This window comes from Pistacia vera, unplaced genomic scaffold (assembly GCF_008641045.1).
Source record: "Pistacia vera cultivar Batoury unplaced genomic scaffold, PisVer_v2 Contig46, whole genome shotgun sequence".
Taxonomy (NCBI): Eukaryota; Viridiplantae; Streptophyta; class Magnoliopsida; order Sapindales; family Anacardiaceae; genus Pistacia; species Pistacia vera.
The window spans coordinates 1,485,032-1,510,162 of NW_022196290.1; the positions used below are offsets into that span (position 1 = coordinate 1,485,032).

At 36.1% G+C, this 25,131-nt stretch overlaps 2 protein-coding genes, 1 non-coding gene and 1 pseudogene across 3 annotated transcripts; 3 read left to right on the forward strand and 1 right to left on the reverse strand.

The window, feature by feature from the left end:
* Positions 1 to 847: 847 nt before the first annotated feature.
* On the reverse strand, positions 848 to 2,431 carry LOC116145068. Its single transcript, XM_031430513.1, has 2 exons — positions 2,039 to 2,431; positions 848 to 1,930 (listed from the first exon to the last, which is right to left on the reverse strand). Exons 1-2 carry the CDS (start codon positions 2,429 to 2,431, stop codon positions 848 to 850), a joined length of 1,476 nt encoding a protein of 491 aa, XP_031286373.1.
* Positions 1,857 to 1,960, forward strand: LOC116145114. The gene has a single exon (XR_004130356.1). It is a non-coding gene; the product is annotated as a small nucleolar RNA R71 (small nucleolar RNA).
* Positions 2,432 to 5,920: 3,489 nt separating the features above from the next.
* On the forward strand, positions 5,921 to 16,562 carry LOC116145069 (annotated as a pseudogene).
* Positions 16,563 to 21,579: 5,017 nt separating this feature from the next.
* LOC116145071 (putative disease resistance RPP13-like protein 1) lies at positions 21,580 to 25,122 on the forward strand. The gene has a single exon (XM_031430514.1). The coding sequence runs from the start codon at positions 21,580 to 21,582 to the stop codon at positions 25,120 to 25,122; it is 3,543 nt and encodes a 1,180-aa protein (XP_031286374.1).
* Positions 25,123 to 25,131: the final 9 nt, after the last annotated feature.

A 25,131-nucleotide genomic window follows, 5' to 3' on the forward strand; every position in this document is an offset into this window, starting at 1 on the left:
AGTGAGAGGACAAACCTACTAGGAATTTGGGTTCATAAGGTGGTCAAATGGCTCCATGAATGAGCAGGCAGTCATTGACACTTGTGATGCTAGGCTTTAGGGATTTTTTTTTTTTTTTTTTTTTGAAAGCCATGGTTGTGTAAACTGACACGGGGTACCCTGTGGTGAAGGCTGGACTTTGCAAGCTTTTTATCCTTCAACATGACCCTTTTATAAGGTGGATTGGCCTCCAAACTTGTTACAATCTCAATTAAGTGCTTATTCTCCCCTCCATCTTCTTTTGAATCAACCAAGCAAGTTTCCAATGGATCTTCATACCTGTTATCTTGCAAATACTCATGAACCAAAGGATCAAAAACATCAATTCTAAAGCACGTGTTATCTTTTAAAGGGTGTTTCATAGTTTTAAAAACATCAAATGTTACTTTTTCATCTCCTACCCTAAGAATTAGCTCACCTCTTTGCACATCAATCAATGCCCTACCTGTGGCTAAAAATGGTCGTCCAAGAATGAGAGGTATCTCAACATCTTTTTCTATATCCAACACAAGAAAATCTACAGGAAAAATAAACTTATCTACCTTGACAAGCACGTCCTCCACAATACCTCTTGGATATTTAATTGATCTGTCAGCCAGTTGTAGAGATACTATGGTGGCTCTTGGTTCTCCAAGTCCCAATTTCTTGAAAATAGATAAAGGCATTAGATTAATGCTAGCACCTAAATCACATAAAGCTTTGGAAGATGAAAGTGAACCAATAATGCAAGGTATTGTAAAACTCCCTTTATTTTTTAATTTTGGTGGCAATTTATTTTGCAAAATTGCTGAACATTCTTCAGTGAGTTTTACTGTTTCTTGCTCTTCCAGTTTCTCTTGTTAGAAAGGATTTCCTTCAAGAACTTTGCATAGCTAGGCATCTGAAGAAGAGCATCTGCAAATGGAATATTAATGTGCAATTTCTTAAAAATATCTAAAATTTTTGCAAATTGCTGATCAACTTTTTGCTTCTTCAATGCAAGAGGGAAAGGAGGCTGAATCACTATCTTCTTAGGTTCAAACAACTTTTCAGCAATGTTGTATGGTTGCACTTTCGGTGCTTCCTCTTTCTCTTGCTCTTTATGCCCAATTTCTTTGCCACTCCTTAGTGTAATTGCCTTCACATGCTCCTTTGGATTCTTCTCTGTGTCACTAGGCAACGTTCCTTGAGCTCTCCCTGATATTAAATTTTCCAACTGCCCCATCCGAGTCTCTAAATTTCTGATCGAAGCTTCTTGATTCTGAAATCTTGCTTCAGTGGAGCTCACAAACTTCGTCACTAGTTCCTCTAAATTAGGCTTCTTTTCTTGAGGAAAACCTGGAGGTGGTGGTTTCACTGCATTTTGATTGCTCCATGAAAAATTGGGGTGATTCTGCCAACCAGGGTTGTAAGTACTGGAGTAGGGATTATCCTGTTGTTGCCTGTAAAAATTACCAACACAATTAGCACTTTCAGTAGAATTAGCAAAATGGTTACCTACCTGACATTCATTGCTAAGATGGTCTCCTCCACATAGATCACAACTCATGCTCTTCACTTGCATGATTGGGGCACTCATATTATCAATCTTTTTGTTCAATGCTTCCAATTGAGCATAAATTGTTGTGATTGCATCTACTCCATATAATCCTGCTGCCTTCCTTTGTGGCACTTTATCAGACTGCCATTGGTAGCTGTTTGAAGCCATCTCATCCAATAATTCATACGCTGCTTCTGGTGTCTTCTTCATTATAGTGCCTCTTGAAGATGCATCAATCATAGAACGGTTAGCAGGAATTAAACCAATATAAAAAGTTTGTACTTGTAACCAAATTGGTAATCCATGATGCGGACATTTCCTCAACAACTCTCTGTAACACTCCCATGCTTCATATAATGACTCTCCATCTATCTGCATAAAATTAGTGATATCATTACGTATCTTTGCCGTTTTAGAGGGAGGAAAATATTTAGCTAGAAAGCGCTGAGCCAATGCATCCCAAGTTGTAATAGATTATGCAGGCAAAGAATTTAGCCAATTCTTGGCTTTATCTCTTAAGGAAAAAGGGAACAGTCTCAATCTAATTGCATCATCTGTGACACCATTCTGCTTGAATGTATCACATATCTCCAAGAAATTTCCAATGTGAGCATTTGGATCCGCGTGGGCTAAACCATTGAATTGGCAGGATGACTGAATCATCTGAATAATCGTAGATTTAATTTCAAAGTTATTTGCTGCAATGGCTGGCCTCCTAATGCTAGAAGCAGTGCCCCTCAATGACGACATTGCATAATCCATTAAAGAACGTAGGGCTGCATCTTCTTCGAGATTCTCTAAAAGTAAATGATCCACTTGATTATTATTATTATCTGTCATATTCCTTGTTTGCCTTCTTCTCAATGCTCGCATTGTTCTCTCAATTTCTGGATCAAAAGGTTTAAGAATCTCTAATCTTCGTCTAGTGTGTGTCATACACTGGAAAATCTGAAAACAAGAGAACTTGAAAAAGAAAAAATTATATAAATATAAAAAAAGAATGGAACAAGATCTAAAGTAAAGCTAAACTAATGATTTCAATATTGCCTAACTACAATCCCCGGCAACGGCGCCAAAAACTTGTTGTGTCGTTTGCAACAACTACTAGCAAGTGCACTAGTGTCAAGTAATAAAGTGTAACAAAATACAGGTTATCGTACCCAAGGGATTGCGTAAACAAATACTGAAATACGAACTAGTCTTAACTTTATCTAGATAATCAAAACTTAGAATGGTGATCTTTAAAACTGAAAATATTAAAATCTGAAATATTGGAAACAAATTGCAGTAAAACTAAAATTGAGAATTCAATGAGAGAAAACGGCTAAGACTTCGGGCTCATCTATAACTTCTTTGCACCGCTCAATTTACTATGGTCAATGAATTTATTTAATTAATGTGACAACGGGATTTCCTAGGTTAACCAATATATTTTCTCAAGCAATATTAATTCTACTTCTAATTCATAACCTAGATATCTCTATATAGATTTAATAAAACAGACGAGCATTAAGCTTTATGAAATCCTCTAGCTTTCAGCACAAGTTAATCCTGCCTATGACTATTGCATGTATCAATTCATATATCTCTATATCCAATTAATCCATGGCCTATATCACTAGAGCACTCATGTGATATCTCCTCTCGGTCTCAATCACACAAAACAATTCTATCAGAAATTTATCAAGTTCCTAATAGCATTAAGCACATAATATAAACTCATCATTAGAAAAATAATTCACTAACCAAAGAGTAAAAGATTGATCACAGATCCATAAATAGACTAACCCTAGTCTTAGCCTGAGAAAATTAGTTCATAATAAAAGAAACAAGAGTAGAATCCAAGAAATAAATCATATTGAAAAGTAAAAACAAACTCTTTGATGAATTTTGTTCTTGATTCTCCTTTCTCTTTTGTTACACAATAATCTCTCTCCAAGAATGGGTAAAATTCGGCCTCCTAAGGAGTAATCTTAATCATCCTTAAATACCCAAAATAGTTCTAAACGAAAAAGGAAAGAAAAACTAATAAAAACCTGTACGAGTGTAATTGATATATTTTTATTCCTTCCATTTTATGTTTTTTGTATGTTTTTGCCTATTTGAATTGATTAGAGTTTTTTTGTGAGTTTGGCATAGTTGGATAGACTTTAGGAGTAAGTGATAAAAGATTAGGAAATTCCAGATTTTCCAGATTTTTCGTTATGCTGACCAGTGCTGCGTTTTCCAGTTTTTCATGGAGCTAGATTCCTCAATTGCAAAAGTGGTCTGCAGAGAAATTAAGGACAAATCAAGCTTTTCAGGAAGGTTTATAGTAGAATCCGAGTTCGTTTGGGTTTTCAGTTGTTGTTGCAAAACCGGACTGGAATCCTAGTCGCAGAAGGATTCCTTAGCTGATCATCGATCTTCAAACGGGCCTAACTGGAGCGTCGGATTCGAAAGCGGGTGATTCAAAAGCCCAGATTCATCTACACATCCTAGACTACAATTTTTATGAAGTGATGGAGCCCAGAAAAGATCTTTTACATTGCGAGAACTTTGTGCAAGCTGGAGACGAATTCTGGAATCCATATCTATAAGATTTTATCAAATCTGGAAGTCTATCTTCTAGGAAACGTCTAGGAAAGAAATTCCGTGATTCTTGGGAGAATTAAGGAAAATACATGTTATTTAATTAGAGTTTTTAGGTTAAACAGAGAGAGAGCGAGAGTTTTTCTTTTAGTCTTTTTGCTTTCTACATCGATGTGCGCTAATTTCCTTCTTCAGTTCAAGGGGATTTTGAACCTAATTTCATGTCATTGGTGTAACCTGACTCTAGTAACATTGTTCTTAATCTCGTTTTTATTGGAATTGTTTATGTTATTCTGTTTTAATTGTTTGTATTCTTGTTTGAGTGATTTAGTTTTGGCATGCTAAATTGTTAATCAGAATTACCTGTTAGAATTAGGAATTGTGATCCGTAATTGTCCTTTTTCTATTCAACGAGTGACACATGATGATAGCTGATTATGGACAAGTTTTCGGTCTATTGTCTTGAATAACATAACCTAAGTTAAATAATCCGAGCTTGCGTGATTGTTGCTTAGATTGATCTATTCTCCTAATTCTTAAGGCTGCCATTGAATTAAATTTAGAGAGCTTGTTCTAGGTTGTTCAAGGGTTAGTATCTACTCGAAGAGCTTGTTTCTGTAGTGACAAACTAAGGGAGAATTCGGGTAACAGAGCTTGTTGTTTCCTAGGGTCAGTAGTTTCATAATGATGAGATAGAACAGTGTTACAGTTACTTTATGTCCAATGCATGTTTAGGCGGATATTGAACCGAGAACTGATTGTTTAACCTGATATTTTATTTCTCTGTTTTACTTTTGTTTGCCTTGATTACAAACCCCCTTTCATTACTGTTGTCAGGTTTTCTGTTTAAAGTTTAATTTGCGTTTCTGTTTTTTTTATTGTTTTACAATATAGAAATTAATCGAGTCATTCCCTGTGGGATCGACCCTTGCTTGCCCTTTATACAATTCAATAGTTAGGTCAGTAAGGTTAATTAATTTGGTGCATTCGGCACGCTACCAAAAACCTTAAAAGTGTCCGACACGGCCTTGGCCGTGTCCAAATGTACATCACCACAACCTAGGCCATGGTGTTTTCTGTCCTCGTTATTTTATTTTCATTCAACCACCATGGCCGTGGTGAACCACCAAGGCAAGGCCATGGCCTTCAAACTTGTCAGTTAATCTCAATTTCTTCAAGCTTTGAGTTCCAATTTCATTCCAACGCTTCAATCTACTCAATTAACGCCTGAAAATTACAAAATTCTCCAAATCAATAGCTAACCATTCGTATTTCAAACTTAACAAAAACTAACATAAAAACACAGAAAACAAATGACAAATTAACTAGAAGGCTATAAAAACAAACCTAAAAACACTAAATTTATGCAACTTATCAATTGAAGTACATCATTTTTTTGGAATCTAAGTCTTCAAAGCTTTTCATTCTATTAGTGAGTGATCTTAAAAGAAGTTGCGATGGCAAAGGTAAAACCTGTTTCTTATATCCTGTTTCTTCTGATTCCTTTCTTTGCAACATCAATGTTTTATAAAGAAATCCAGTTGATTTGTGCTTAGTTGACAGGTAGTCTTTCCTCTAATAATGGGTGGAGCTCAATCTTTCATGGGATGGAATGTATCATTTTGAAGCGAGTGGCCAATTTAATCCAGAATTGGAATACAAATTCCCGTCAGAATTTAAGACTTCATGCTTGCCGCATTAAAATGTAATAACAGAAAAATTAAGGAATGAGTCAAATTCTGACATTCTCAATAGATTATAAGTTTGGTTAAAAATAAAGTTTCTGGTACTATGGTTGCAATATTTGAGTTTGCTTTCAGATTATCAGTTCATGCTTTTGATGAGTGGACCAAGAGTAAGCTTGATATCAGTAGTCTAAAGTCTTTAGACATGGAGCAGTTTATCAGGGTTTCATTAACATCCAGTTGGTTTGTGTTTTGTGGATAGGTAGATCTTCTTTTAATGAGACAAATGAAGCTGATTCGGATGTGGTTGGCAACATTACAGTCTTCTCGGTAGAGCTTTGGATTATATTTTCTTTTCTTTTCTTTTTTTATTTATATGTAATTGCATGCATTTGCATTTTCTGTGTTTACCTATTGTAATAGGATTTTTCAAGAAGGGTAAGGTTCATTATGTCCCCCCTTGTCTAGGTGTATATTTTTTAATCAATTAATAAAATTTCCTGGTACCATTGAGGTTCCCTAATAAAGGAGATAAAAATAATAAATAAATACTTCAAAAGTTATCTGTAATGAGAGTTTTGTTTCGTTGAAAGTTTCTATTATTGGCTTCATTAGCTGCTGCTTTCTGCAATTTGGTGTTGGTGTTCAAATGCTGGAATCCTGTTTAGCCTTGCAATAATCAAGATCTGCAGTTTTTGGGTTGTATTGTGGTTCAAATGTCTGAATTTTTGTTGCCAAGGATTCTCTTAAAGCCTTTCTAAGGTTATGATTTGCTATGGCCATGGCCGTGGTTTGTTGTTACTTTGCAGAAAACGAGCTGCTGATATTTCTTCTTGTTATAAGACTGTTACTTAGGTTCAAGATAGCACACCTCTCTTTTGTTAATATAGGTAAGAAGTTCATCTATAATCCATACGAGAAAGAATGAATGAACTTCACTTGATCTCTCAAACAAAAAAAGAGATAATCCAATATTTTCTCCATTCATCATTCTGCTATTTCAGGTCTGTCAATTAATTCTATCACCTAAACCATATCAATTCATGTTATGGATCAATGAAGTTATTGTAAGCTGTAACTACATAGGTTAGCCTAAGTCTTTGGATTAGACCAATTATAAATGTTTTCAGAAATCCATTTGGTTTGTCTTTTGTAGATAGGCAGGCAGTTGTTCTTCTAATGAAGCACAATTGTTGAATTTTAGATGAAGATTGTGCTTGGGTTCTACTGCAAGTGTCACGGTCACTCTTTCTTCTACTGGCCTCCTGAAAAATTTTTCTGTTTTTTTTTTTTTAATTAAGATAGTGTTTTATGTTGAAAGTGATAAATGGGCTTCGGTAGAACTCACTCCAAAAGTCTAGCTCCTAGCATATATATATATATAGTAAAACCTCTCTATAGTCATAATGGTAGGATTAATTAATTTTATTATTATGAGGAGGTTATAACTTAATAGAGGTGTAGTTACTAGGGGTGTTCAAAAGCGGTTAACTGCTTTTCTAAACCAAACCAGATTTTCAGTTCGGGAAAATTCCCAAACCGAAACCGAACTAGTTTTAGGGAAAACCGGTTTTTTGGTTAACCGAAAAACCAGTTAACCATTTTCAAAAAAGCGGTTAACCAGTTTTGAACCGGTTTTCCCTTTTTTTTTTTTAAAAAACTTTTTTTTTTTTAATTTTGTCCTAAATTAAATTGTAAATATAGACAATACATTGGGAACTAAAAAAAAAAAATTTGGGTTGGGATTTTAGATTGAGTGAATTAGGGATTTATTTTAGTTTAGGTTATTATATATATATATATAACCGGTTTAGAAAACTGGTTTTCGGTTAACCGTTTCTAATTTCTCCCGAACCGATAACCGAACTGAAAATTTAGTTTTTTGAATTTTTCAAACCGTAACCAAATCGTTTTTTCGGTTTGGTTCGGTTTTTGCATTTTTTTGAACACCCCTAGTAGTTACAAAAATTTCTTATTTTATAATTCATGTTTTAGTAGTACAATATTAGGATTTCAATTCATGTTTTAATAGTATTAGAATTTCAATTCAATAACTACTTTTGAAACTGATAAAAGATCGTATTTTGGAACTAGCAAAGATAAGTGTCTTTGATGGAATTGTAAATGTAGTTGTTGCATGGTCAATTGATGTGAAGCCACAGACAATTGTCAATTATTTTAAGCATTGCAAAATTAGGACCCTCGATATCGATGAATTGCAAGTTACAAATGGAGTGAATGAGGAGAATCAAAGAGTCATTGTAGAATTGAGTGATCAGATTCGACAACTTCACTATACTAATCGAATAGATATTAATGTCTTCCTTAATTATCCAAATAAGCAACAAGTCATGTATGTTATAATTGAAGAAGAAATCATTGCTATAATTAGACAAGAAGAGAAATGAAATAATCATGAGTATGATAGTACGAAAATACAAAAAGTTTCGTGCCAAGAAGCACTAAACATGTTTGAGAAACTGGAAATATTTTGGCTTCAACAAGAAGATATAAATGCTAGCAATTAATGTACCCGTAAGTTAAAAGATGTGGTATAACTCTAAAGCATAAATCATTATCTCAAACAATTTTAGATAAATATTTTATTTCATCTTAAACATTTAATGGAACATAACATATATTTTTTTGCAATGTACAAATAATTATTACTATGTGGAGACAATTTTCCTTAAGACGGGAATTAGAAAAATTATAACTTATTAAAATTTAAAGTTTATTCTTATTTATAACTATACCAATTGGGAATAGCCTTTTTATGACTATAATTGCAATGGTCATGATTCAGATCAGTTTACATTTAACGTGTTGGTTGCTTCTCTACGTAGGTTGGAAAAGTTGGTGAGGTAGAAGATTTTATGCATCACATGAGCAGAATAGGTCTTGTCCCTAACTCAGTGACTTATGATTGTATTATAAATGGCCATGGAATGTTGGGCAATGGGTTAAAAGAATTTAATGTGTTTGACGAAATGATTAAACTAGGTCATCACCCAAGTCATTTTACATATGGTAGTTTACTTAAAGGACTGTGCAAAGGTGGTAATTTGCAGGAGGCAAAACAATTTTTGAATAAGCTTACTACATTCCTTCTGCTATAGATACTATTGCCTACAACACAGTAATTTTTTATATAGGACTGTGCAAAGGTGCAAAGGAGGCATGCAAATCTGGAAAATTATGGGAGGTACTGGTCCTTCTTGATTAGATGGTACAAGATAATTTGTTACCTGATAGTTATACATATACTCGTTGTTGAGTGAAGCTTTAAACGGTGTCGCATTGCATCTACCTCTATGCTGCCATTTTGGAGTTATCTTAAGTGAGAAATCCCAGTCGTAGAATCTAGCATGATCCAACGGTTCTAAGCAGTCCAGCAAGTCAAACTATATAAGGCTGAGTTTCGAGAGAAATTTATAGTAGAACAATTCCCCTTCTCACGTTATTCAACTCTGCTAGGGTTCTTCGTTTAGGCTCTCTTCAAATCTTGTAATCAAGTCACAATTGGTGGAAATTGTGGGTAGAAGAAATAAGTTTTTTCTTCTGGTAGAGACACATTGCATAGATTGTCTTGTTTGTTGCGATTATGGGTTGATTTGAGGAAATATTGTACAAGTGAGAGATTTGGATTTTGTGTTGATTGGCTTGTAATTTGTATGATCTTGATCCTTATAGTGTAGTGAGCCCCAAATTACTTAGAGCTTAACGTAGATGTAGTTTATTCCATTGGAATAAATGAACCATGGTAAAATCCCTGTGTTCTTATTTTTCTTTCTCTATTTAATTCGTGTGTTGAATGTGCTAGAGTGTTTTTGGTAGTGATTCAAATTAAGTTTGAGTTAGGTTCAATAATAACAATAGTCTTCTTTCTGGGTTATGTAAGAAGGGCAAAGTGGTTTCTGCTCTTCTTTTCTTTGACAAAGTGATGGCAAAAGGTACTGTTCCAAATGGGGTAATGCTTACCTATTTGGTTAATGGCCTTTTCAAGGCCGGTCAATCGAAGGTTGCTTTATAAATCTATGTTGCAATGGAGAAGGAAGGCGTCTTACCTGACACTATTTCTCTGAATGCTGTTATAGATGGATTCTTAAGGATGGGAAAAATGATGAAGGCAGATGGTCTTCTATCAACAATGAGGAGCAGAGGTCTGTGCCCTAGTTTGGCTACGTATAATATTCTCTTACATGGTTTTTCCAAGAAAAAGGATTTGTTAATGTGCTCTATGTTGCACAGTATCATGATGAAGACTGGCTTTTTGCCTGGCAAGTTAACGTGTCATTCTCTCATTCTTGGATTCTGTGAGACTAGTATGTTAGAAGTAGGTGTTAAATTCTTGAAAAAGATGCTAGTAGAAGGTACTGTAGTTGACCAGCTTACTCTTAACATGCTTATAATGGAGTGTTATAAAACTGGTGAGTTGGTAGCTAAATGTTCTGAATAAATTAAGAGTTTTTCATAATATAAATACCTACGATGCTCTCGTAACTAGACTTAATAGAGTTTCTACTTTCCAAGAATCCAATTCTGTTGTGCATGACATGTCAGAGAGGGGTTTCACACCTAATCTTACACAATGTATTACCTTAATTAATGGTATGTTTATGTTGGTTTTTGCATGAAAACAAAGCAAAAAAAAAACAGATGAAAGAAAGAGAACCGTCAGACTGAAATGATGCTCTATTTTTTAGTAAAAAAACAGGGATAAATTTATACAAAACACACGCAATTGTTCCACCTAATGAAAATACAAATTTCAAATTTAAACACCTTACACCAACTAATAAACGTACAGGTATAAACAAATTTACATTAAACCAAACCTAATACACCTAAACATGCCACTGAATCAATCTAAAATAGTGACCCAAAATCTGCTTCTGCATGAACAATGGGAGACCAACTGATGGTAAAACAGCAGTTCAAATTTTTTCTGCCACCTTCTTCATTTCTAGCATGGTATCACCATTCAATACTCCTCCTTGATATCATTGTTGAAAACACCAAGTCTGAACCGAAGATATTCAAACTTGGCTTTGGACAATGGCGTAGTCATGATGTTTGCAACTTGTTCTTCTCCCCGACAGTATATCAACTCAACCTCACCATCTTGCTCAGCTTCCCTCACTGCATGGAATTTTATCTTAATATGCTTTGTATGGCCATGATGAACTGGGTTTTTTGTCATAGCAACTGTAGATAGATTGTTACAAAAAATCACAGTAGGCTGTCTCTGAGTTTGCTTTAGATCATTCAAAATCTTCCTAAGCCAAATGGCTTGGTTCACGGTAGCAGTAGCAAAAATTTATTTTGCTTCTATTGTTGACTGAGCTACCGTTTCCTACTTTTTGGACAACTAACACACAACACCTGAATTCAGGAAAAACACATAGCCGAATGTACTCTTCATATCATCAATCGATCCAACCCAGTCACTGTCTGAATATCCCACAAGCTAGAAATTTTCAGACTTCTTGAACCACACACCAAGTCTAGGATTACCTTTAATATACTTGAGCACCCTCTTGGCTGCCCTGAAATGGTTTTCACTTGGATTTCTCATAAACCTGGAGAAGAGACTTGTTGCAAACATTAAGTCAGGCATGGTTGCTATTAGATACAGCAAACAACCTATTAAGCTTCTGTATAAACACTCATCTACCTTCACAACGCCATCTTCTTTGCTCAGTTTCTGAGTTGCAACTAGCGGTGTATTGACTGACTTGCATTGATCCATGCCAAACCGTTTAAGAACCTCTATAGCATACTTCCTTTGATCAAAAAATATCCCACATGAAGCTTGATTAATTTCCATACCGAGGAAGTAAGACATTTTCCCAAGGTCTGTCATTTCAATTTCACAATGCATGGCTTCCTTAAACTTATTCAACTTACTTGGACTGCTTCCGGTAATGAGAAGATCATCTATGTTAGGGCCAAAAATCGTCTTGGGCTTGGCGGGGCCCAATAACGAAATAAACATGTCACGACCCAAGGCCTCAACCCAATCCCGATTGGGCCCACGCTTAAAATCACCTTGCGACCTACCCACTCTATGAGTTGGGCTATCCTATAAGTTAAGCTAAACTGGGTTTCAGCCCATTAGCTTGCAACAGAGTATAAATAGGAAATCAGAATCTCATTCTATTTCCTCTTCTACTAAGATTTCAAATCTTACTCAAACTATTAAACTTGATCTGATAAGGTCAAGAAATCATATCTCTTTCATGATAGGGATTATCTCCCAAAATAGGACTTAGTGTTCTACTAAGATTCCAACTCTTATTTAAACTATTAAACTTAATCTGATAAGGTTAAGAAATCATATCTCTTTTATGATAGGGATTATCTCCCAAAAGAGGACTCAATGTCCTACTAGGATTCCAACCCCTTGGGTTCACTATAAAAACAGAGGCTTGCCCTCTCATTAAGCATGCAATCTCTCACAGTCAATCTACACCACTCAAAACCATCTATTTGCTCCTAAGTTCTTGCTCCCAAGAACCCGACGCCTTCGCCGTAGTCCTAGCCTCCGACAAGACTCCTGGTAATTATTCTTCTCCTTAATTCTTATTAAATCTCTTTCAGCCTTGTTGACTTGAGCGTCGGAGTGCCTACGGCAAACACCACCTCGGTGTTTTCCGGAAGCTTCACGCTTGCCCTTTCATGTGTGCAGGTCTAATGGATTGTCAGTGAACTCAACCTCATGGGATCACACCCTATTTTCATGACGGTAGATTTTTTGCATCTACAATCTACATATAGTGAAACAATAATCAATTCACCCTCCAATTCTCTTACATATAATGTGTGCTCATTAGGACTTCTCAAATAACCCAAGCTGCTCAAATATTTATTGATCCTGCTATACCAGGCTCTCGGAGCCTGTTTTAGGCGATACAAAGCCTTCCTCAAAAGATACACTTTATTCTCTTGGCCTTTAACCTGGTACCCATCCGATTGCTCAACATAAATCTCTTCATTGAGCCATCCATTCAAAAACGTAGACTTGACATCCAGTTGGAATATTTTCCACCCGAATTATGCAGCTAAAGCAAGTAACAGCCTGATGGTGTCAAGCCTTGCCACCGGTGCAAATGTATCTTGAAAATCAATTCCATATTGTTGAGAAAATCCCTTAACAACCAACCTTGCTTTGTGCTTATGAATTGAACCATCAAGATTAAATTTCTTCTTGAAAATCCACTTGACTTGAATCATTTTTCTATCCCATGGTTTGTCCACAAGCTTCCAAGTCTGATTTTTCTCTATCATTGCTAACTCCTCTTACATAGCAGCTCTCTAAGCTAAGCTTGTTAGTTCAAGTGCAGCCATATTACACCTCTCAGATACCTCAACCAATGATCGAATACCTCTAACTGGGAGCTCTTCTTCAGTTTCACTTACATCTTCCTCAACAACTCCATCACCAATAGCATTAGTCAGCCATGGACTTTCTCTTTCATTAACTTTGTTCTCTTCCCAATTCTAAACACCTTGCTCATCAACCTTTATATCTCTAGTGACATGGATCTTCTTAGTTTTTGGACTATACACTCTATATGCCTTAGAATGGTTACTATATCCAATAAGAATTCCTATAGTTGCTTTTTCATCTAGCTTCCTCCTCTTGACTGCTGGAACTAAGACATAACAAATGTTGCCAAAGACCCTTAAATGATCCACAGCTGGTTTGATTCCATACCAAGCTTTATAAGGGGTTTAGTTGATCAAGGCTTTTGTGGGAAGTCTATTAAGCAAATAGACTGAAGTGTTTACAACTTCTTCCCAAAAACTTTTTGGCAGTTTCTTCTTAGCCAACATGCATCTCGCCCACTCAACAACGGTTCTATTCCTCCTCTCACTTACTCCATTTTGCTGGGAAGTATAAGGACTGCTGAATTGGTGCTTAATTCTTGCCTTTATATAGATTATTTCAAACTCTTTTGATGTATACTCACTCCCATTGTCACTCTTCACCATTTTGATGCTCAAACCAGTTTGGTTTTCAACCAGCAGCCTAAACCTCCCAAAAACTCCAGCCACCTCATTTTTTTGCTTCAACAAATACACCCAACAAATTCTGGTTTTATCATCAATGAACAAGACAAAATAATTACTCCTATTCAAAGAAGATGTTTGCTTAGGTCCACATACATCTGTGTGGATGAGTTGGAGTTTTTCTACAGCTCTCCAAGCTTGGTTTAAGGGAAAGGGTGGTCTGCTTAGCTTGCCAAGTTGACATGCATGGCATATGGTTTTCACTTCATCAATTTCGGGCATGTTCAGGACCAACTGTTTGGTCTGAATTTGCTTGAGACTGTGGTAGTGATAATGGCCAAAGCGTTTGTGCCAAATTTCAGATTCATCTAGCTAAGCACTTTGAGCTTTGAATTCTGATTTTTTCTAGTCAATGGGAAAACCTTTTCCTATCATTTTAACTCTCATAAGTTCACAGCCCTCACTATCTAGTATTTTACAAGATTGATCCTAAAAATTTAGGACATATTTTCTCTCTAACATTTGTCCTACACTAAGTGAACTTTAATTTAATTCAGGAACATAAAGCACATCAAAAATCAGCTTAATACCTGACTGAGTTTGCACAACCACATCACCTCTCCCTTTGACATCCACAAATTCTCCATTCTCTATCTTGACCTTGGATTGAAACGCTTTGTCCAAGCTGATGAAGATTTGCAGATTCGAAGTCATGTGACTGGTGCGCCCACTATCAATCAACCAGGTTTCATTGCATGGTGAGCCTATCGCGCAGGATGCCATAAATAATTGCTCCGCTTCTTGCCCTTGCTAGAAATCTTCAACCATTTGAGTTTGCTGCTAAGAGGGTTCCCCTTTATTTTTACAAACTCTCTCTACATTGTCGAATTGTTTGCAGGCTTTACACTAAACTCCTGGTCTGAACCAGCACCGTTTTTTTGAGTGTCCCCTCTTCTTGTAGTGGGAACACGGTGGATACTCTTTTAACCCACCAGATTTGTTCCACTGAACATTGGCCTTCTCTTTCCTTTTCTTGTCTCCTACATTTCTCTTATTTCATGCCTGTACAAACTTCCCTTCATGTGTTGCAACCATAGCACCTTCACCTGCGTCTTCTAGCCTTAAAAGCCTCCTTTGCTCTTGAGCTTGTAAGGAATGGACCATCTTTATAAGTGTTATTTGAGTTAGGTCCTTAGAATCTTCAAGAGAGGAGATTTTAGCCTCAAATCCTTCAGGTAGGCTCACCAACACTTTCTCCATGATTTTTTTATCCATCAACTCCACCCCAAGAATCTAATTTTATTAACCATACTTATTAATCTATCAACATACTTCCTCACCTTCTCAGTTTCTTGCATTCTCAGCAACTCAAATCCTCTTCTTAAGTTCAACACTTGCATGCCTCTTGTTGTATAACTACCCGTATACTCTTCTCTCAACTTATCCCATACTTCCTTTGGTGTTTCATATGCCATGATCCTTGTAAATACAAGGTCTGCTGCATGAATGTGAGAGAGAGCTCTCGATGCCTTGATATCCTCTTCTTCATGTATCCTGATTTTGATTCAGGGTGGGATTTGGCCCCAAGTGAGGTAGTTGATGGTTCTCCTCCACGTATTGCCACAGACCCTGTCCACAAAGGAATGCCTTCATCTTGACTGCCCACATATGGTATTGCTTGCCATTAAAGACTGGAGGAGTGAGAGAGACTAAAGGTTGTGCCATTAAAACTGAATATTTGGAGTTTTGACAAAGAGAGTGTCGTAACAGGGGTTGAAAGTGAGGAGAAAGAAGATTAAATTATCAAGCTCTCTAAGATCAATATAAGCTCTGATACCACTTGTTGGTTTTTGCATGAAAACAAAGCAGAAAAAACAAATGAAAGAAAGGGAACTGTGGGACTAAAATGATGCTTTATTTTTTATTCAAAAAATAGGGATAAATTTATACAAACCACACGCCACTGTTCCACCTAATGAAAATACAAATTTCAAATTTAAACACCTTACACCAACTAATACTCGTACAGGTATAAGCAAAATTACATTAAACCAAACCTAATACACCTAAACATGTCACTGAATCAATCTAAAACAGTGATGCAAAGTTTGCTTCCACATGAACAATGGGTGACCAACTGACGGTATAACAACAGTTCAAATTTTTTCTGCCATCTTCTTCATTTCTAGTATGGTATCACCATTCAATAGGTCAGTCCCTATGATGTAGTTGAGAATGCAATGGTAAGAGGTCTTGCACTATGTGGGAAGGTTGAAGAAGCAATGCTGGTTCTTAATCGCATGTTGAGGATGAGACTTGTTCCAACTGTTGCTACTTTTATGACTATGATGTACAAGTTCTGCAAAGAAGCTAACTTTGTAGAGGCCTTGAAGTTGAAAGGCATGATGGAACGCTGCGGAGTGAAGCTTGATGTGGTTGCAGACAATGTTCTCATTTCATGCCTTTGTGCACATGGTGATGTTATAGCTGCACTCGAACTATATGAAAAGATTAAACAAAGAGGTCTTTGGCCCAATACCACCACCTATACTGTTCTCATTGATGCCATTTTCAAGGAGGAGAATTTTGTAAAAGGTGAAATGCTTTTAAATGATTTACAAGAGAGGAAAATGATATCTTGGGATTGGGATGGAAGCACTCAACATTTGCATGAGGGCTTGATGATTGCACTACAAAAGTTGAAATCATTTAGTCACAAGAGAAGAAAATAATGCCAGATCGAGTAGAAAATCCATGTAATTGGGTTGAGTACACATAGTATATACTTGGACCTTTAGTGCCTTGTGATTTGGTTCATCAGATACGCCTTTTTTCTTTGATTAATTCTTTTTCCCACAGTATTTCTTGTTTACTTTAGGACTAATCTGTTATATGCTCTTTTCAGGTGATGTGCACTCTACATCATTTCTGAAAATCATGTGAATCACGGAACCTGTTGAAAGGATTTTGCTTTTGATGTGTTGACATCAAGAGGTCTGCCTAGATTATTGACTTGCTAATTAGCTCTGGTAATTGTAGAAAAGATTCCGTTAATCAATTTTATCTGGAATAGGGTAGTTAATATATTTTGATATCAAATTTTGATGATCTAACTTGCTGGTGATTGATTAACTTTTTTGGCAGCTATAATGTGCAGCAAAGAGGCAACGACAATGCAATCAGCTTCTGGTGTTAAATTGAAGCTTAGGATAACTACTAGTGTCATTGGCCATTTTACATTTATGGAAATGTAGGTGGAGCCACTTGCCTAAAGTGTACCAAGCAATATTCAAACTTGTGAAGAATTAAGTTAATCTCACATTGGTAAAATGCTGTGATCAACATGGACCATCTATGATCTGGAGATGTATCCTGATTTATTGTCAAATTCTTTGATTCACCAATCAAATAGAATATGTTGGTTTAATATTTTTCCTCATTACTAGAATGAGGAACAAAACTATAAATATGCTACTCTGTCCGCTCTGCATGTGGGTCTCATGGACTTAACACACACATCTGGCATATGCAACATGTCCAACATCCATTGCAGGGTCACAAAATTGATGCTCTTGATTTACGGCTCTTCATGCCCAGTCTGTAAGTGAGACTCCATAAATCTTCAACAAAACTTGCCCTTTATGTCTCCTTTCTAGTTCTTTGTAGTTAATAATACACTCTGCTTGATACGACACAATTGAGATGATTTTAGACCAACACTGGTAGACAATACAAAGACTGATGAAGTTGGTGATAACCTGCTGGAAATGGAACAAAAGTTGGCTGAAGGTTCAAACAGTATTTTGGCGGCAACAATTTTGTTTTGGTTGGGCTACTGTAGTTGTTGCAACAGATATTTGGCACAGTCAAGTTGTTTTTTGTTTGACATGTTTAGTTGAGACTAAGACATGTTTTGGTAGATGTATTTGTTTAAATTCAAATGTATTATTTTTTAATCCACTACAGTAGGTTGCTTTATATATATGTTTGTTGTTCAGTGAATGAAATACATAGAAAAACTTTCAGCTTTTGCCATCCGTTTCTTTTACAAAACACTCTCTCTTTACTCTCATCATCTCTCCAACTGAACGAACAAAGACTGCATGAGGGATGAGTTTTGATGATTCTGAGATGCTGGCCTTCTACTCGCGGTTGCTATTTTAAACGTTTTAGCAAGTGGCTTCATTAGTTACTAGATCCTGGAATTCTTCATGAGGTGTGAGTAGAATAATGTTTGTAGAAAAGTTGTGGGAATGTTGACTCCGTTGTATTGTAACTTAAATTTGTCAATTTCTTCAGTAAGAACAATACTATCTTTTCATTTTGTAACCTTCTGCATAAATCATCATTTGTCTTTGTATTTGTAAGTGGAGTGAAAAATACAAATGAGTAGAGAAAAAGATGGGGTTGTGCTCTTGTGTCGTATAACTCCCAAAAATTGTTTGAGGGTGTATAAGGATAATATTATGCACTTCTGTTTTCTCTCTTCAAATAGTGGATTATAATCATCGTCTGTGGATATAGGTATATTGGCTTGAGCCACGTGACTCTTGTATCTTTTTATGTTTAGATTTTACTAAATTTCATTTTATTTTGAAGGAATTGGTTAACATGCATAAGGAAATATCAACAAAAAATATTTACACACACACACACACACACACACACACACACACACACACACATATATATATAATATAATATTATATATTAATATATATTATATTGTTTCTTGGTTTCAATGTAGAACAATATTTATAAGTTGATCAATTTGTTCTTTACTTACCCTTTATCTCTTGAGTTTTTTCTTTTTTTTCTTTTTTCTCATAATGAAGTGTTAAAGAGAAAACATTATTTGCAACTGAATTACATTTTCTAAGTACACGACCCGCATCGACCATCCCTACCCCATAAGCTCCGGGCGCACCTATGAGACTCGGGCGCCGAGACATGCCATGTGGGAATCTAAAAAAAACTTGTATTCTAACGTTTTTCATAAAAACATTTGCTTGGATTCGTTTTGAACATAACCATAACAGAGATATATATATGTATACATTTGAAAATTTGAAAGCTAACTTGTACGTTCATAAATCCAAAAACGGATGGTATCAGAATTCATATCTTTTATAATCAACACAGAGATAAACATAAGGATAAAACATAATTCTGTAACGGTAACAAGCATGACATTTTTACACACATGATGAGTCGATGATATAAGGCCCAACCTCGAGAGGAATCACTCCTCACCACGACTCTTCCTGTGACCTGGGGAAAAAGGTCTAAAAAGGGAGGAGCTGAAATACTCAGTGAGTGGGGGATTGAGAGTTTGCAAAACATTCTTCAACAATAGTCATGGCATGCAATAGTCTTATGAAATCCTAAAACAACATGATTCTATGAACGTGTTATGAAGTAACTAAATCATTTCTGTATGCATGTATAACTCGTTTTCTAAAATTGTTCTAAGTACTTAATCTCATCTTTAAGCTGAAAACAAATTCTGAATTATAGCTTATCATGAATGCTTAAAATTCTTTTTCTGGAAACTTAAAACATAACTGTAAGTGCTTATGCTTGGAACAATATTTCCTATAAGTCATGCTGCAACCATCTATGCATCACTCAAGAATGCATATGATTATGAAAATAATAACTCTACTAGTCATGCTACAAACATCCAACCCATCATTCAATGAACACTCATGATCTCAAAACAAAATTTGGTAACTAAATTTATAACTATTGTGATGATATAAAATTGAAGACTGATTTTTCTGAAGCTATGCACTGTAACTGATTTTGGAATCCTGTAAACTTTATGCTGATAACTGAAATTAAACTGGATACTGTAACTTTTACTGATACTGAAAACTATAAGCTGATATCTTTTTTTAAAACTGTGGCTAATATTGAAGGCTCTCTTAACATTCTTAAAACTCATATTGAGGCTATCGCTCTCGTAGCAGATACTAAAAACTGAATGTGATTTTTGACATTCTAAAATTGATTCGGATGTTAATAACAGAAAACTTCCCCCCATAGTACCCTCGGGAAAATCTGTCTTACCTGGTGGGCGTCCCCCACACAGGTAAGCGAAGGGATGTACCTGTCATACCCGACAAGATCTATCATCGCACGGGCAGCCACTGAAACTGTCATACCTGGCAGACCACTCATGCCCAGGCAGAGCCAATAAAATCTGTCATACCCAGTGAAAAATGCATGCTCTACAGAAAACATGAAATCACAGATTTCATAGCAAATTCAAAGTTCATTAAAAAACCAATACTGTCGAATTTGGGGTGAAATCAATTTCAACCCATCTCTAATAAGTCTAAAACAAATACCTGAAATTTAGCTTCATTTGCAAACCGCAAACCTATATAAAATTTTCAGAAGTTCGGATTGTCAGAATTTCACAGCAAAACTTTTTAAACACAAACATACTTTAATAACTCTTGGTTCTTTAGGATCAACATATAGCTCTACCATATAAAACCTATTGCATTAAATCTCCAATTTCAGTCAACACACAATTCAGCCGAAGCCAAGTTTTTAAGGAAAATAGTTTAGATCCACTCACTATTCTAACAACCGAAGCTCCCTGCACTCTCCTCCACTCTTCTCTCTCACTCTACCATTTTTCAGCCGCACCCATTCCCCTCTCTTCTCCGTTTTCTTCTTTCTTCATCTGGGCGAAAATCAAACTCCCTTTTTTTTAGCTTTTCTTTTTCTGCTCTGCTCTCGCTTTCTCCCTCTGCTCTCACTCTTCTTCTTCATTTGTGCCAAAATCAGCCCCTTTTCTTTCTTTTTTATATTTTTAATCTTTCTAAATTTATGCTTCTGCCCCTAGATTACAGGTAATCCCGCTAAACCCCTACCACATCAGCTTTTCTTTCAAATAAACCTCCAGATTTTGCCCCTTGTTACATGCAAACCCAAAAGCTTCCTTATCTTGCAATTTCATTCCCAATAAAACTTTTAAAAACTAACAGAAATCCCCTTCCATAAATATAAAATCACACAGAATATGTAATATGTATTAGGATTAAAAACGGGGTTTCACACTAAGTCTCTTCAGCATAATGAACTGTTAATGGACATAGACATATTGGCCCAACCACTTCAGTCTTTTTCTTTGGTTGTTTTATTTATTGATGTTAATTTCTTATATATGTGGCTCAATATAATAACTTGAGAGTTGAATTATTGATAAGATTTTAGGTGTGTAAACATTTAATATGCAGTTGAATTATTGATATGGTGGAGCCAATAGCAAAGACTTTTAAAACCAAAGTTGTTGAGAGTTTAATTATTTTAATTATATTTATTTCTATTTTCTATTATTTTCTGAGTCTACTAATTTCTCCCTCTAATTTCTTATCACAAATTCACCTGACTATTAGGAGTTAAGACACCTCAAACACCAATTCCATCACTAATTAATTGCTTAATTGCTTGCAGAATCGACTATTAAATTTAAGAAATCTAGAAGACCCTCATATCACGAATTTCAGGTGAGGAAAAACAGCCTTCATGTCCCACCACTTTTCAAAATTGAATGTCGACAAATTTAACAAAACCATCATTATTATTTATAATTTATCATGTTTAAGCGCTCTTGATTAATTATAGCAACTGAGTTTGTTATAGTTTTGATTGTTGCTCTTCATCTGATTATCATCCTTCTCTGTATGAGAATTTTAATTCATTCTTATCATTTCTTCCTACGTAGTCGAAACCATGCCAGTGGGAGAAGTCTTTCTTGGTGCTTTTCTTCAGGTGTTGTTTGACAGATTGGCGCCGAGTAAGTTGTCGCTCTTTCCATGCGAAGATGGCATACGTTTGGAGTTGAAGCAGTGGAAGAGAAAGTTTTTAATGATCAAGGCAGTGCTCAACGATGCCGAGGAGAAGCAAGAGAAGAACGAGGCTGTGAAAATGTGGTTGGAAGATCTCCAAGACTTGGCTTACGATGTGGAGGACATCCTGGATGAGTATGCCACTCAGGTTCTAGAGCGGGATTTGATGACAGAACAATCGACAAACAGAGTTGCTGATTACTTCTCTTCTTGGACTCCAAGTGCTCTGATTTCCCAGGCTGATATGAAGTCCAAGACAGAAGAGATAACTTGCCGTTTAGAAGATCTCTGTGAAGAAAAGAATTATCTTGGTCTGAAAGAGATTGCTGGAGGTTCATCTACTATTGCATGGCAAAGACTACCTAGTACATGTGTGCCAACTGAATCAGCAGTTATCGGAAGAGATGCTGATAAAGCCAAAATACTTGAAATGGTGTTAAGCAATAAACGGAGTGGTGGCAGATTACAAGTAATACCCATTGTTGGCCTAGGAGGAGTTGGCAAAACAACACTTGCTCGGGAGGTATATAATGACAAGGCAATGGAAGATTTCAATCCAAGAGCATGGACGTGTGTCTCGGATGATTTTGATGTTCTTCGTATCTCCAAGGCTATTTTTGAGTCAGTCACTGCATCAACTTGTACTCTAACGAACTTAAATGAAGTGCAGGTTCAGCTGAAAAATAAGATAGTGGGGAAAAAATTCTTGCTAGTCTTGGACGATGTTTGGAGTAAGGATTATGACTTGTGGGAAGCCCTAAAGTCTCCATTCTTGGCTGGAGCACCAGGAAGTAGAATAATTGTAACTACACGCAGCAAAGATGTTGCATCGACAATGGAACTAGAAGTATGTTATAACTTGGAGCTTCTGCCAGAAGATGCCTGTTGGGCCATATTTGAGAAGCATGTATCTCGGAGTAGAGTTATTACTGCAGGAAAGAATATGAAATTAATTCGGGAGAAAGTTGTCAACAAGTGTAAAGGCTTACCATTGGCGGCAAGAACGCTAGCTGGCCTTTTACGCTGTAAGCAAAAATATGTTGAATGGGTGGATATATTGGACAGCGAAATTTGGGATTTGCCGAAGGAAAGTAACATTCTTCCTATATTAAAATTAAGTTATTATCATCTTCCATCACATCTTAAGAGATGTTTTGCTTATTGTGCAATTTTTCCAAAGGATTATGAATTCAAGAAGGAAGAACTTGTAATTTTATGGATGGCAGAAGGATTTATTCAACAATCAAACCAGAAGAAGCAACTAGAAGACCTAGGTGACCAGTATTTTTGTGAGTTATTGTCAAGGTCCTTTTTTCAACAATTATGTAATGATAGTTTGAAATTTGTGATGCACGACCTTGTCCATGATTTGGCCCAATGGATTTCTCTAGAAACAAGTTTTAGATTTGAGGATGAATCGAGTGCCATGCAAATAAGAAGATGTGAAAGGATTCGACACTCTTCTTACACATTTAGGAAGTATGAAGTTGAGAAGAATTTTGAAGTCTTCCGCAGAATTGAGAAATTAAGGACATTCCTAAGAATATTTTCTCAACCAAAGTCAATATTAGATGAGAGTTATGTAAGTAAGTCAGTCTTTCCCAACTTATTGCCAAAGCTCCAAAAATTGAGATCACTATCTTTAACAAATTATCATGAGATTGAATTACCCGACTCAATTGGTGATTTGAAACATTTGAGGTATCTCAATCTTTCTAAATCTCAAATCACAAATCTACCCGAGTCAACAAGTTCACTATTCAATTTACAAAGTTTGTTATTAACTTGTTGTTATCGTCTCAAGAAGTTGCCTTTACAAATGGGAGATTTGATCAATCTTCGCCATCTTGATATTAGAGGTGCAAGACTTATAAGAGAGATGCCATTAGGAGTGAAAAAACTGAAATATCTTCAAACTTTATCTAATTTTGTTTTGGGTAAAGGCGTTGGATCTAGTTTGAAAGATTTGAAAGAATTAAAGTTTATTCGTGGAGAACTTTATATTTCGATGTTAGAAAATGCAATTGATTGTCATGAAACAGGAGATTATATATTGTGGGATAAGAAGGACTTAGAAGTGTTAGTACTAGAATGGCGTTCTTCTATGCCCTATCCAGATGAAGCAGGGAAAATAGTTCTCGATATTTTACAACCCCATAAAAATCTTAAAGAGCTCACAATCAATAATTTTGGCGGCAAACATTTTTCATCTTGGATAGGAGATCCATCATTCTCTAATATGGTGGTCCTAAAAGTGGATGGATGTGAAAGTTGCATAACCTTGCCTTCGATTGGGCTATTGGGGTCACTTAAAAACCTCACCATTAAAGGGATGAAAATGCTTAAAAAAGTAGGCTGTGAGATCTATGGGGAGAGTTGTTCAGAGTGTTTTCAATCATTAGAGACACTTTGTTTTGAGAATCTGCCTGAATGGGAGCAGTGGGATCCTTTTGAGGAAAAGTTGCATGCGGAAAGTTTCTCTTGTCTCCGAAAGCTTTCCATCAAACAATGTCCCAAACTCTATGGAAGATTACCCAACCGTCTTCCTTCATTAAAGGAAATTGTGATTAGTGAATGTGAGCAATTGGTTGTTTCGTTCGCAAGCCTTCCAGTACTCTGCAGTTTAAAAATAGAAAGATGCAAAGGCGTAGTATGCAATAGTCCAATTGACTCCCAATCACTGAACCCTCTTCCTTTATTGGAGACTGTAATGATTAAGGAATGTGAGGAATTGAAGGTTTCTTTCTCAAAGCTTCCTCTGCTCCACTCACTGGAAATAAATAGATGCAAAGGATCAGACGTTGCTGGGTTTAGAAGTTGGTCAAAGGATGAATTTCAGAAATTAGAAACTCTAACAATCGTTGGTTGTGAGGAGCTCATACAACTGTGGCCAAATGTGATATGTCCTGAGAAGCCACCACATGGGTTGGGATTGGATTGCTTTATCTTGCTTAAAGAGCTATATTTGACTGAGCTTCCAAATCTAGTTTCGTTTCCAGATGGTTCTCTTTCCAGTCTCACCAAAGTTCAAATTTGGAATTGTGAAGCCATAACATCGTTACATGAGGGGTTGAAGCACAACAATGCACGTATTGAGCATTTGAGTGTTGCTAGCTGTCCTTCTCTAATGTTCATTGTGAGAGGCCGACTACCTTCATCGCTAAAAACCCTTTGGGTAGAGGATTGTGAAAAATTGGGGAATATTTGGAATGATAGAGAGGATACTTGTACTTCTTCTCCATCTTCTTCTTTTTCATTGATGCAGAAGGAGAATGTGGACAATACCACTACATCTTTTCTTTGCGAATTGAATATATCACAATGCCCTTCTCTCACGCAGTTATCATCAACACACCACTTACCTTCAACACTTACAGGGCTTTTTATTGGCTATTGTTCAAATCTCAGGACGTTAATAGCAGGATGACAGTTACCC

Excerpts from the sequence above, each read along its gene's own strand:
- LOC116145071 (XM_031430514.1), top strand. The coding sequence starts at position 21,580 with ATGCCAGTGGGAGAAGTCTTTCTTGGTGCTTTTCTTCAGGTGTTGTTT.
- LOC116145068 (XM_031430513.1), bottom strand. The coding sequence starts at position 2,431 with ATGCGAGCATTGAGAAGAAGGCAAACAAGGAATATGACAGATAATAAT. Across the intron at positions 1,931-2,038 it reads ATTGGCTAAATTCTTTGCCT|ATAGATGGAGAGTCATTATA; the intron begins GCATAATCTATT and ends AATTTTATGCAG.